At 35.3% G+C, this 14,313-nt stretch overlaps 2 protein-coding genes and 1 pseudogene across 2 annotated transcripts; all 3 read right to left on the minus strand.

The window, feature by feature from the left end:
* Positions 1-2,404: 2,404 nt before the first annotated feature.
* LOC113703837 (14 kDa proline-rich protein DC2.15-like) lies at positions 2,405-3,173 on the minus strand. The gene has a single exon (XM_027225317.2). It carries the CDS (start codon positions 3,090-3,092, stop codon positions 2,649-2,651), a length of 444 nt encoding a protein of 147 aa, XP_027081118.2. The 5' UTR covers positions 3,093-3,173; the 3' UTR covers positions 2,405-2,648.
* Positions 3,174-7,322: 4,149 nt separating this feature from the next.
* Positions 7,323-8,354, minus strand: LOC113704977 (putative lipid-binding protein AIR1; annotated as a pseudogene).
* A 5,064-nt stretch (positions 8,355-13,418) lies between these two features.
* Positions 13,419-14,160, minus strand: LOC113703040 (putative lipid-binding protein AIR1). The gene has a single exon (XM_027224253.2). The coding sequence runs from the start codon at positions 14,030-14,032 to the stop codon at positions 13,643-13,645; it is 390 nt and encodes a 129-aa protein (XP_027080054.2). The 5' UTR covers positions 14,033-14,160; the 3' UTR covers positions 13,419-13,642.
* Positions 14,161-14,313: the final 153 nt, after the last annotated feature.

Below are 14,313 nucleotides of genomic sequence, written 5' to 3' on the forward strand. Positions count from 1 at the left end.
GACACCTAGCTAGCTTTTCTTCACTCATCATTAATTTAACTTCACTGCATGGCAAACATGACTATGGGATTAGTTTTGTCATTATGGGATTAGTCTTAATGAAATTAGAGTTTCGTGTCAGGTCTTCCTAATATTAAACATTAAAACAATAACAAAGCCTTTCCATATCAATCAAACTTATGTAATAGTAACAAAAACTTGCTCAATATACCGACTAGATATTTTCAAAGCCTTTCGATGTCAAGGAGACTGGAAAAGTAGTCAACGGATTCTGGACCTACATGATGATCAACTTTCTGAAGTTTTTATTCCCAAATACTGGGGCAGTCGATATCAAACAAACAAGGAGCTAAAGAATCTTGGCTTTTAAACAAACCAACCATACATACGTGAGATAGGCATTTTTCTTTGTCTGGCTATGAAGAGTTATGGATTTTTACCAACCCAGCCAGCATCACGGGCATTGCTAGCATCTACTGTTCAACAGGTCTCCAGATAACGTTCTTCTAAACTATGTCCTGCTCCGTGAACGCAATCATGTCATGTGGAACTAACTAATTCATACCTCTCTAAAGAATCTCAGTCCACATTTTATTTTATCTGGCCTGGAAATATTTCTATCTTCATTTTGCTTTCAGTCTACTGGTCACAGGTCAACATTATTAGTTTAGGCTGAGTCGTATTTCAGTGATTAGGAGGATAACTTTTCCGGTGATTGGGATCGGGGGACTAATAATATTTGATCAAGTTGCATGGAAAGGAAATACGTACATGATCAGGGGCAGTCTCACGGCCATCATCAAATTAAGGATAATAAACGTCAGGCACACAATCTTGTCAAAAAGGGATAAAAAAAAAAATGATGTCGGCACACACACACAAAAGAATGTAATATTGTATGCAGGATGGTTAACTGATAATGACTCGCATGTATGCGTCGGAGCTGATTATTGTGTTCCATTCCTGTCAAATTCACCTTCGAAAAGATCATTAGACTGCTTTGTCGAACTGTTTGTTTGGGCATGTTTAATTTGGAAATTTGCCTGATTTTGGGTCATTATATATGGAAAATCGCTGTTATGTTTTAACCTCACTCACCAGAGATAGTGTCAAATATTCGAAGGTTTAGACTGACAATACGTAAATATATGTTGGTTGGTTATTTTTAACGTACTTTCTGGCTTTATGCGGCTTTGCTCCAATCTTTAACGCAGAAAAAAGTCCTAGGGTTGCAATTACAATTATTTTTGGGATGAATGATTTTTTTTTTTTAAAAAAAACATTTCGAGGTAAACAAACTTTTGCAAAAGTAAATCAACAAAAATTATCAGTGGTTGCAAATAATTGGACAGTTGAGGAAAGAAGAACATGCAAAAGAACTAGTTAAGTACATGGATGAATTAGCTGCATGCACTACAAGCGTAATTTTTTTTTTTTTTTTTTGGTTATCTCCTAAGTAGAAAGAATATATTCTGCCTCTACAACGATAGTCCTGTGGATAGTCCTGTGGAAACTCCAACTCTACAAGGATGTGCTTAAAAGATATCCATCCATAAAACTCTACTTCCTGCTTTCTGGACTCATTCTAGGATTCATCCTCCTTGTATATACCATTTTGTCCCTCCTTATTTTAACATTTTAAAAGTTAATACTACTGTGACGAATTTCTCCAGCTATTGGCAATGGATAAAAGGATCAATTATTACTTTCAATAAATAAAATTTATCCCAAAACCGAAATAGCATCAGAGCAGCTTAATCACCACATATTTATCTTTTATGTATTCTCTTTCTCAGTCCCACCAACACAAAAAATAAAGGACGGATTAAAGATGTATTCTCTCTTTCTCACTCCCACCAACACAAAAAATAAAGGACAGATTTTTTTAGGACGTCGATATTTCACAGCCTAGGTAAAGCATTATGGACCCGACTTCTCTCGTCCATTTTCCATCATCAGGAGGACAGGGAAGTGCTGCGAAGCGTAGTTGGTACACGGAAGAGTGTACGTATCAACAGATATCAACATCGTATTGGGTACTGATGCGTAATTCCGTCCGCATCCCAAGTCCCATTAGATAAGAAAGAATCCCAACGCAGGTTCTTAGCTAATGGAATTGATTGATCGATGGAAAGTTGCAGACGCCATTTACCAAACATAAACGTACGAATTTGTAGATCAAGAAAGCAGTATATTAGACATCCATTTTTGTAAACATGTCTCCAATGCATGCTAGTAATAATTATCCAAGAATCGATTGATTGCTGCAGGTTGCAGATATCGTACTGCAGTAGAATCTTGGCTTTAGACCAACAACGAGAATATCCATGCATTAATCCAAAATTTATGCTTATAAAATTTGTAATCTTCCTTTACAGAATCAGAAAATGGCATATCATGAATGTAATAAAAAAGGCTTATTAACTTTTCATTGATCACGACATAGAAAGATACAAGCTTAGACCTGACAACTTACTTGTACACGAAAACCTTATGAGAAATCACAAACATCAAATCTGAGAAAACATTTAGACAAAAGTAACAAGAAGTTACCCTTACCACTGTCTAGGGGGAGGACTCTTTAGAAGTAAATTCATGGTTGAGCTACAAATGAAAAGCACATTAGAACAATAAACAAGCAAGTCTGTTTAGGCACATTGGAACCCGTTTGGAACCTTCTTGCCACAATCATTCAGAATCACGCTCAGGGAAACTGGGACATTAAGGTTGATGCCCAAAATATTGGCTTTGATGGCTGTGCAGAGGCAAAGAGCTGCCTCCAGGTCAGCAAGGCCTTGAAGGAGAGAGCAACATGGTTCTGTTGGAGGAGATCCGATGGAGATCCCAATTATATTCAGCAAATTAGCACATACACCCAGTTTGAGGGCATCTCTTGGGCAAGATTTTTGAGGAGGATTGGGAGTAGGAGAATATGGAGGAGGAGGGCACGGAACAGTAGGTGGTGGTGATGGCTTTGGTTTTGGCTTTGGTGGCTTTGGTTTTGGGCAATCACCACAAGCACTGACCAGAGTGAAAAAGATAAGGTTAAAGGCAAGAAAGAGAGCTAGGGTTGTAGTGGCCTTGGAACCCATATTCTCAAACCCCAATAGTAGCTAAGTATTGTTGGTATAGTAAAGAAAGAAGGGTTTTTGCCGTGCAATGTTTTGGAAGAAGTTGAGGGTTTTTATAGTGAGCAAGGAGTGAATTTTCTGATTTATGTTGAAGGTATATTATTAAAGAATTGCGTTGGACCCATGTGCCCTGGAGATTTTAGCTGGCAACACAAACATAGATTTGGCAAACCCATTGGATGCGTGCATGTGAGGTGGGGAAAATGCAAATTGCCATGTTCCTCGATAACTCAAGATCAAGTCTGGACAGGAATTAGAGTTTATCCCCACCCTAATATATGGTTGTTTCAGATTACAAACTATGCATATTCCACATGAAGTACATTTTTTCACCAAATCCTAGCTATGCTGTAAACTTTCTACTTTCTAGTGGGTTTATTTATTTCGTGTTTAATGTGTTTATTCCTTACAAGATAGCTTGGATGGAATGGCAAAAGTTTTTTGTTATTTATGCAGCTCTCTTGTTTCTACCGGGTCAAAAAAAGAAGGCTTGAGTGGCATAGAGATTCAAAAGCAACTTTATTAGCCTTTCTCGTAAAACTTAATTTATGCCTGACTCGTGTGCTCAATCATCATCCTAATAGCATCATTTCACAATAACAGGCAAAAAAAGCCACAAGTTGGGGCTAAACCTAGCAAATGAGAATAAAAGACAGTTGGTTTTTTTTTTTTTAGTAATAAAAACTTAAATTATAGATACAAAACAAAGGAAGCAAATTCTCTTAATATCTGCCTCTACAGTTCGTTAGCAGTGATGGAATTCAACCATCAGTACCTCCTAGTACATACATGGAGATTTCGAAGTTCACCCATCAATCTTTGTTGGCAGAATAAGAAATGGCAGCCATTTCGTTGCGAGACATGCTGGAATTTTTCGAACCTTAACCCTTCAATCCCTGTATCCGCGATGCGCGAAGGAACAAAAATCCCAAGTCATTCAAGGTCCCAATAGCCTAACAAGCCAAGTTATGAGGTCGAGGTCATTGCCGGGCCTAAAATTTTCCTGGCCATTCAATTTTATACCCCATGTAGAACGTAGGTTACGCGCAGCTATCTAGACAAGGTCGTGCCGCGTGTAGACTTCATGGCATCAACTTGACTTGAGTGATAATTTTCATCCCTGAAGTAAACGAGGGGAAAACCCGACTCGGTAAAAGCAACGTTCTTTTCCAGAAGTAGTCAAATGCATGACCAGTACATTTGATGTTAACCATACTTCTACCATATCATCCACTAATTGGCGCTGGGATTTGATTTAACTCCGATACAATTTGTGCTAGTCAATAGGAGCTTCATTTGTCCAGCCGACTCACCTAGAAATTTGTTCGCATATTAGACAAGAAAAGACTAAACTGGTGCGCATCTTGGAATTATGCGGTAGCAAGTTTCTTCATTGGCGTTTCTTGGCCACCGTTATGGAATGTACTACGGGCTCCACAGCCCCGACTACGTACAGAATGTTAACTAGCTTCCAGCCAAAATCAGATGTCCAACACCGTCATTAACAAATCTTTTATTCCATTCTCACCAACTAATCCCAGTTATTTATTGTTAATTATCGTGCCTGTGGATCACTTGAGAGTAGATTTGGACGTAATTAACGAAGAACGAATCCCTTATATGATGCAAAACCTGTGACACTTCGTCTAAGATTTCATATTCTGCGTGCAAAGAATCGCACAAAAGGTCGTTAGACAATAAAATGATTGAATCTTTTTCTTTCCTTGGAACTTACAATAAGAAATGAAATAATAATTTTGCAATTTTCGTTTCTTATTCTCGAGATATATATACTTGAAACTAATCGGGTCATATCAACATCCGTTTACTTAAATTTATTCTTGTATACCCATGCAGGAAGACTTGGTCTTATTTATATTTGTATCAATATTCAAACCCAATTGGTTCGCAAAGAGCCAAAAACCTATAAAGTATCCAGTTAAGCTAAGGCATTGTGGGCGATTAATTATCAGCTGATTCCCTTTCCTCTATTACTGTCTGGTTTCGTGTAGAAACTCTCGATTTTGATCTATTTTTTGTATTGTTTTGTTCGTGTAGGGATGAGCATGACCTGTCAGAATTATAACACGCGCTTTTGCACTGATGACCTGGTAGAAGGCAATTTGTGTTCGATCCATCGTTGTTAAGCGTAGGAGACGGGCCACCATGTATATCAATCAACTCTCTTCAAGTTACATCAGGCTACTCGAACAGGAGACCATGCGGCCCTCTTGGCCTTGAGCCCTTCAAAGAGAACCCGAGAAACGGAAATAAGGCTTTTTCTTTTCTTAAAGAATTAATTCGAAGTAACTAAAATAATTTGCCAAAGGTTACTTTGGAAGGAAATTAGACAATTGGATCACATATAAATATTGTGTGGAGTTAAAATGCTTTCAACAACTTGAAGCTAAGTTAAGTCAAAAGAAGGAATTAGGACTGTGTCCTTTAATTTTAAAGTTGACTTGGAGAAAAACTGTTAGGCAAAAAATGTATCATGCTAATCTGTGTAGCATGGTAAGTGTATTAAGGAAAAAATGTACATAACCATTAAATATTAGGGAGAAAATGTATATCACCATTAAATATAAGTTATCTACTGAGAGTATGTCTTACAATTAAAAAAAATATTATTTACACTTCATATTTTTTATTATATGCGCTCCCACTATTTATTATATCATGTAGTCTAATAAATGGAAACTATATAATAAAAATAATAGTAAGAGTGCAAATAACAAAAAGGAGAGGTGCAAATAACATTTCCCTTACAAAATACGAAGGTAGTGGCACAAGTTCCTGTGTTACGTGCATCTGTTTGAATTTTGTTGTATTTTAGTATAGCGTATTCAAATAAGCTTCATAAAAGACAAAGAAAATATTAGGTTGTACATGTTTAATTGAGCTATTATCATCTGGAAAAGGCTGAACATCACAAAGTGAAACTTTATCTGTGCTGGCTTGCATGTCATTCTTCTTAGCTTTTCCTTCTTATTTCTTAAACAAACATGAAGAAGTTATTGATGGTAGTGTAGTTGCATAGTATTTTCTTAGCAAACTATAACTATATGCTTCTCGCGTATACCTCTAATTTTTGAGTTTCTTACTTTTTCTCGCACCCTGAGCTATAAAAATGAGCACCTAAAAGTTGAGTTGGAGATTGGATAAAGATGAGCAAGAATTAAGCTTTTTCTCCATTTTATATCGAATTAAATAGAATTCTGACACATTCATCGGTGGTTCTACAAAAACTAGATTTTTTTTTTTAAATCTTTTTAAAGGAGGCTCTAAAACTTTATAAGAGAGAAAGAGAGAGACTTGAGAGTCTACAAAAACTAGGACTTTAAGCATCTAAAGTTGAAACTTTGCACTAGCTAGATTCTTTATATGTCATGGTTATCATAGACAATCCGTGGATAGTAAATGCTAATAATAAGGCCGATTGGCATAGCATAGTCCAAATTGTTTTTTTTTTTTTTCCTTTTTTCAAATTATGATTGCTTGAATGAGAAAACGAATTTTTGAGATCAATCAATATGTCCGTTTACTGAAAATTTACATATGACATTTTTTATGTCGAATTTATCGGTGGAAACTTACTTACAATAACTGCAACCGAATTGCATAGTTCTGAGTAAGGAAGTTGGAGATGGATCTTAGCCATTATTTCATATTGACTTTCTTTTTTTTTTTTAAGCTGTTGAAGATGTGCCGTCTGTCAATTTGTTTGTCCTTAGTTGTCAGTTACATGGTTTAGTAATTTACATGACAAAGTACTAAGTGAGAAAAAAAAAGATAAAAATGTTAAGGTCGTGACTCTATGGCACGAAAATGATATGTAGATTTTTCAATATTTGTATTTGGATTGCAATTTTCTGAGATTTTGTAGAAAAATGTACTATCGTAATTTGATATATTTAAAATAAAAATAAAATTAAAAAATATATTCACGAAAAGTATAAAAGCTTTTTGAAAAAAAATGGCTATCCAAACAAGAGTTCGAACACTTGCAGGTACATACACAGCATTTTGTAGATGTGACGAGACTCATCATGTGATTTTACAGTTGAAAATTTATTTAATGTCAAACAATCAAACTCACAAACACAAGTAAAAATGGAAACGAGAAGTTATCAAGTAAATACACATGCCAAACTATTTTCTGGTTCATCACACACAACAAGAATTTCAAAACTAAGAGAGGAAAAAACAAAACAGAAGGAAAGAAAAGTTCAATGAGGAAGTCCTCTTAGCTCTCTGGGCACATATGAAGTCCTTTGGGACCTTCTCGCTACAGACGTAAGTAGCAAGCTTAGGGAAAGTGGGACGTTAAGGTCTATGTTTTCAGAACCGGACCGGATAGTGACTCGGCCGAGGTCAGGGGTCAATGGGTTCGACCGGGGGGTCGATAGGGGTCGAATCGGATGACGTCATAAATAAAAATTATTTAAAAATTAAAATATTATATATATAATATCTAATAATATATTGATATTAATAAAGGTATATTCATATATATTTGATGTTTCAAATATATTTAACAAGAAAATACAAAGAAATTAGAACAATCAAGTAGCAATTTATATTATTTAATAAATATTAACAAGTTTAGAATTAAAATTATGAATTTAATTGAAAAATAACATCAAATTTTAGGACAATATTTATAAAGTATCAAATATTTGAGGTATATCAATAAGTTTTAACAATTTAGGGGGTCAAAACATAATATTAAAAAGTTTGAATTTTTTAAAAAAAAATTACTGTTGAACCGGAAAAATCGATTTTTTCCCGGTTAAACTTGATTTTTGACCGGCTTTGACCGGGTTTTAAATTTCTGATTTTTTAATATGACTTGGACCAGCTACCTGGCCGGTTCCCGGTTCGACCGGCCGGTCCCGTCCGAGTTTTAAAACAGAGGTTAAGGTTGATACCCAGAATGTTTGCTTTAATCGCGGTGCAAAGACAAACAGCAGCCTCGAGGTCAGCAAGACCTTGAATCCATGTGCAGCACGGTTTCTTTGGAGGGTTACCAATAGTAACATTAAGCAATCGGCTAAGGACATTTGCACATAGACCTAATTTTAGTGCATCCTTAGGGCATTTGCCTGGCTTTGGCTTTGGTTTTGGAGGACAACAGCCTCCGCAAGCACTAGCAAAAGTGAAAACGAGAACTTTGAAACAAAGAAAGAGAGCAATAGCCCTAGTAGTGTTCATGGAGGCCATATCCAAAACTTGAAACAATTACAAAGGAAATAGGTAAAAGATAGTAGGGTTTTATAAATTGACGTTGGAGAAGTTTTAGGTGAGTGGGGCTTCTTATAGCTTGCATGGACGACTATGTATATGTATATTGATCCTCCTGAATATGAGTTAAAATTGAAGCACATAAAGAAAATTGTGGTGGCCATGTGTCTCGTAGGTAGTTTAGCTGGCATGCCCGACCATATTGGCGCAAAAACTTGGGTAGGTTGAGGTGACTATTATTGCCGCGTCACCAGAACTCTTTCTAATTTCTTGTCTATATTTTGTAAATTTTGTGCCATTTCTTCATCTTCTAAAATTAATACCAGTATAAACCAAAATCCTGTTGTATCATGTTCCAGGTTAGTGTTTCATTTTTTTTTCTTCCCCAAAACTCCATCTTACCCTCCTTGAAAGATATTCAAATCCCCCCCTCCTCCATCCAGCGGCAATCTCCACTTTTTTGTTTTGGTTGAATCTTTGCTCAGATTTGGTTTGTGGGTTTTCTTCAATTAAAATTGATCAATGTAACAAAAAAAATGGTTAAAACCTTAGTTCCTATGCTGTGTGAGAAAGAGTGGAAGTAGGCATAAAAGGCATAGAGATGGAGAACATACACGGTAGCGAGACAGGGTTTGGTGAAAATCTGACCCACCGCCACTTGCACAAGAACACATCTATCTCAGTAGGAGGGAAAGGGAGGGAGGAATGAAGATTTTGGGGGGAGAGGGGAAGAGGGAGGAGACATGAGAGGAGTGTTGATAATGGTGGTGGCGAGGAGTGGCTTGTGGCAGAGGGTCGAAATGATCTACCGGAATTGAGGGCTGGGGCATCTGAAAAGCTCGAACGGTAAAATGATTTGCTAGAGAAGAGAACAAGCGTGGACTTTAGGAGCTTAGAGCAATTTGAATTGAAAGCAGCACCGACCGACGTGGCATAGTTTACATCAGTGGGCTCGTAGGTAAATCGGATCTACCTAAATTTTTGCGTTAGACAAATATTTGAGAGCTTGCATGTGAACCGAGGATACGAAAAGTCATAATTGCCTTTTTCACTTTAATCCAGATGCATGCTAAACTACAAATTTGTTGAATTATTTCATAGTGTACGAAACTGTTGAAATCCTTTTTGGGTTTGAGGATGCAAGTTCTATTGTATCTTATTCATAATTAATTGTACATTTTAGGCAACTTGTCTTCTTTTGGCTTTAGATTGAGGGATTTGACAAAGATTTGAAATTCTCTCAAATTCTTCTAGTTGTTTAAATTACTTAGAAGGTATTTGGAATTGAAATTATCAATTATTCTAATATTTAAAATGCATTTATATAATTAGAAAATTACAAATCTAAATACCTCTTAAGATATCTAAACAATTAGAGCAATTGGAATGGATTTCAAATCCTTAATTAAAATTTTCAATCCAAACGAATCCTACCAGTATTTTTCCCCTTAGTCCAAAAAGAGATCTTGAGTCAACCATAAAAAAAATAGATCTTGAATCAACCTTAGAAAGGTTGACGTGGAAAAGTTTAAGACAAAGAATATCTATTTTCGTTGTATTATTTATTCACCATTGAGAAATTGCAATGTGGAATATTAATAACTAAGTTCAAAAGTTCGTTAATGTATCAAGTGGAAGCCTTAATGTTTTGGATTTTAAATTTATTATATATTAAAGTTACAAAAATTAAAACAAGGTGTAATATTTAGATTTATTAATTTGAAACACGCATGTGTGATTAAATATGTAATAGCTAGAGTCGACTCAAGCCATGTTTTTTTTGAAAGATTATACGATTTAGGGTACGTTTGATAAAACTGAAATATGAAAACTGAAGTTTGAAATCTAAAATTTGAAATCTGAATTCATTAAATTATTAAATTGTTAAGTACTAAATTTGATACATTTGAGTGTATATTGTATTAAATGATAAGTAAATAGCTTATCACTTATTTTTTTAGAGCAAATTTTGCCTAAAAAATTTAATGTCACTTAATTAATTTAGATGTTCAAGTTTTTATCATTAAACGCATATTAATATATTAAAATCTGAATATATTAAATTCAAGTGCTGAATTGGGTAATCAAACAAAGCCTTAGTCAATCAAACCGCAGTTTATGTGAAACTATACAATCTTTTTACACTGCCAATCCAATTAAAGCAGTCTGGATTTTCTTGTCTAATTGATATATCATTTGGCATGCAATCTTACCAAAAAAGTATTTATAATTACGAGGTCTTCCCTCAACATCAAGGCACCTAGCGAAAAGTCATTGAACAGACAGATAACAAAAACCAGAATACTTAAAAATGTAACCTCTGTGCAATATCCCGCCAATTCAAGTATTAATTTCCCACATCTTATCTGCAAAGTCACCATAAAAGTTTGAATGATGTGGTTGCAAGTTTCTTGATTAGAGTTTTGCGGGCACCGTTATGGAATGTGCTGCGGGCTCCACAGCCCTCGACTACAGATTGATTAGTAGCTCCTACCCAAAATCACATGTCAAATGTCATCATTAACAAATCTTTTATTCCGTTCTCACTACCTAATCCCAGTTGTTTATTGTTAATCGTACTTGTGGGTCACTTGAGATTAGAGTTGAACGTAATTAACGAAGAACAAAGCCCCCGCATATTACGCAGAACCTGTGAAATTTGGAGTAAGATTTCATATATATATTCCGCATATATTCTACATGCAAAGAATAATTCTATGTCAATATTTTAGTACGTTCCCGCAGACAGTCATTGAAGGTCGTGAGACAATAAAATAGCTGAAATCTTTTTTTTTTTTCTTGGAATTATAGCGGTGAATGAAAAAATAATTTTTCAATTTTTGTTTCCTATTTTCATGGTACTTGAAACTAATCGGGTCAAATCAGCATCCCTTTACTTAAATTTATTCTTGCACATCCACACCTGATTTGCCCCATCAATGAGGTGAATGAATTTGGGTCATATTTGTATTTGCACCTATATTCATCAAATTCAATTGGTTCACAAAGCCAAAAAAAAAAGCCTATTGAATCCAGTTAACCTAAGCCATTGGGGTCAATTAATTATCCGACATTTCCCTTTATTATTGTTAGGCTTCGTGTAGACAATCTCGATTTTAATCTTCTTTTTTTTTTGTATATTTTGTTCGTATGCGGAAAATTACAATACACGATTTTGCGTTCATTACCCATTAGAAGGCAATTTGTGTTCGATCCGTCGCTGTTAAGCCTCGGAGATGGGCCGTTAAATCAATCAGCTCTCATCATGCCGCCTTGAGCCCTTCGAGAGAACCCAATAAACGGAAATTACCAAGGCACCGTCTTGTTCAGGTTACATACAAGGGAACAAAAAAGAAAACATTGAAAATATTATTTGGATTAGAGAAGGAAACGTAAGGAAAGAAAAACTATCATGAGTTATTTATTTTTTTATTCATTATTTAAAATTTTAATTTGTAAACACATGGACTTTTTAGAAAATTTTCATAATTTTGATTCCCTTACCCCCTGTTTCTACCCACTTTTAGATAGAAAATAGACTAATAAAAAATAACTATATCTCATCCCTCTCTATCCTTTCTTTTCCCTTCTTAAAAATCAATTCAAACATCAAAACTCTTATCCCTCCATTTTCTTTCTTTTCCTTTCCTTTCTATTCCCTCTAAACAAACACTGTCTAAAAGTTCTAAAAGATGAGCCTTCCCCCCCCCCCCCCCCCCCCACACCCCCACAAACAAAGTTTTTGCCTTTTCCAAAGTAGTAACTAAAGTAATTTACTAAAGGCTACTTTGGAGGGAGAGTAGCTAGACAATTGGATTACATAGAACATATTGCGAAAAGGTTAAAATGCTTTCAATAACTTGAAACTGAGCTATGTCCTTTATTTATGAAGCAGACTTTAAGAAAGACTGCTTAGGCAAGGATAGAAAAGATTTTAATGAAAAAAAAATTGTTATTTTAATCTGTATAGCGTAGTAAAAGTATCAAGGAGTAAATGCATATCACCATTAAATATAAGTTTACTGAAAATATGTGTTATACGTATAAAAAAACATATAGATATAGTGTTTGCTTCTCCATTTCATGGGACGTAACCACGCTTGTGTCATCAATATTCGGTTTGAATTTGGTTGTGTTATAGTAGAACCTATTCAAATAAACTTCTTAAAGACAAAGAAAATATTAGGTTGTATGTTTTTTATTGTGTTTTTTTTAAAAAAAAAAAATTCAGTTATTGTCATCTGAAACAGGCTGTACATTGGTAAGTGACACTTTGTCTTTGCAGGATTTCATGTCACTCCTCTTATCTTTTCCTTCTTATGTTCTTAAGAAAAGGTAAGGAAGTTGGAGACAGTAGTGTAGTTGCATAATCTTTTCTTGGCAAACTGTATAATTATATGCTTGTTGCATAATCCTCTATGTTTTGAGCTTATTAGTTTTCGTGCATCCTGAGATATGAAAGATCAGCACCTAAAACTTGGCATGAAGATTTGTAATTGTAAGTATGAGAAACATTCAAGCTTTTTCTCCATTTTATATTGAATTAAATAGAACTCTGACGTATAGTCGTCTATGTGCACGATTCTACTAAAACTTTACATATGACAATCTTATCTCAAAATTTGTCGGTAGAAACTTATCTACAGTAACTCCAACCAAATTGCATAACTTTTGCGCAAGCAAGTTGGACTTCGATCTTCTCCATTATTTCGTATTCCACTTTCTTTTTCCAACCCAAAAAAAAAAAAAAAAAAAAAAACTGTTGGACAAATGACATATTCATCAGTTTTTTTTAAAAAAAAAAGGAAAAAAAAATTTGAATATGCCATTTGTCCTTAATTGTCTCTTAAATGGTTTAACAATTTACACGACAAAGTACTAAGTGAGAAAAAGAATAAAAATGTTAAGATGGTGATTCTATGGCAACGTTTAACTTATAGCTCTTGTCCTTTTGAAGAAACCACATAAGAAAAGGAAAACAAAAGTGTAGAGTTTTTGTCAGGTACATACGAAGCATTTTGCACACCCAAGTGACAAGACTCATCATGTGAATTCACAGTAGAAAATTTATTTAATGTCAAGCCATCAAACAACACAACCATTAGTACAAATGGAAACAAGAAGTTACCAAGCAAATATACACACCAGATTGCTTTTCTGGTATCACACATAACAAGAATTTCGAAATCAAGAGAAAAAAAAAAAAAAGAACAGAAGTAAACAAAAGTTCAAAAGTACTTCAGTCTTCAGGAAGCCCTCTTCGCACTCTAGGCACATACGAAGCCCTTCGGGACATTCTTGCTGCAGACGTTAAGGAGCAGGCTTAGGGAAAGTGGGATGTTAAGGTTGATACCTAGAATGTTTGCTTTAATCGCGGTGCAAAGGCAAACAGCAGCCTCGAGGTCAGCAAGACCTTGAATCAATGTGCAGCATGGTTTCTTTGGAGGGTTACCAATAGTAATATTAAGCAATCCGCTAAGGACATTTGCACATACACCTAATTTTAGTGCATCCTTAGGGCATTTGCCTGGCTTTGGCTTTGGCTTTGGCTTTGGTTTTGGAGGACAACCGCCCCCACATGCACTAGCAAAAGTGAAAAAGAGAACGTTGAAACAAAGAAAGAGAGCAATAGCCCTAGTAGTGTTCATGGAGGCCATATCCAGAACTTGAAGCAATTACTAAGAAAATGGGTAAAAGAAAGAAGGGTTTCGTAATTTGATGGTGGAGAACTTTTAGGTGAGGTGGGCTTTTTATAGCTTGCATGGATATTGATCCCCAGGAATATGAGTTAAAATTGAAGCACATAAAGAAAATTGTGATGGCCATGTGTCTTATAGGTACTTTAGCTGGCATGCCCGACAACATTCGGCATTTGGAAGCTTGCATGTGAACCGAGAATCTGAGCGGTTATTGCCTTTCTTTTTGTTTTTGGGCATTA

This window comes from Coffea arabica, chromosome 8c (genome assembly GCF_036785885.1).
Source record: "Coffea arabica cultivar ET-39 chromosome 8c, Coffea Arabica ET-39 HiFi, whole genome shotgun sequence".
NCBI classification, from domain to species: domain Eukaryota; kingdom Viridiplantae; phylum Streptophyta; class Magnoliopsida; order Gentianales; family Rubiaceae; genus Coffea; species Coffea arabica.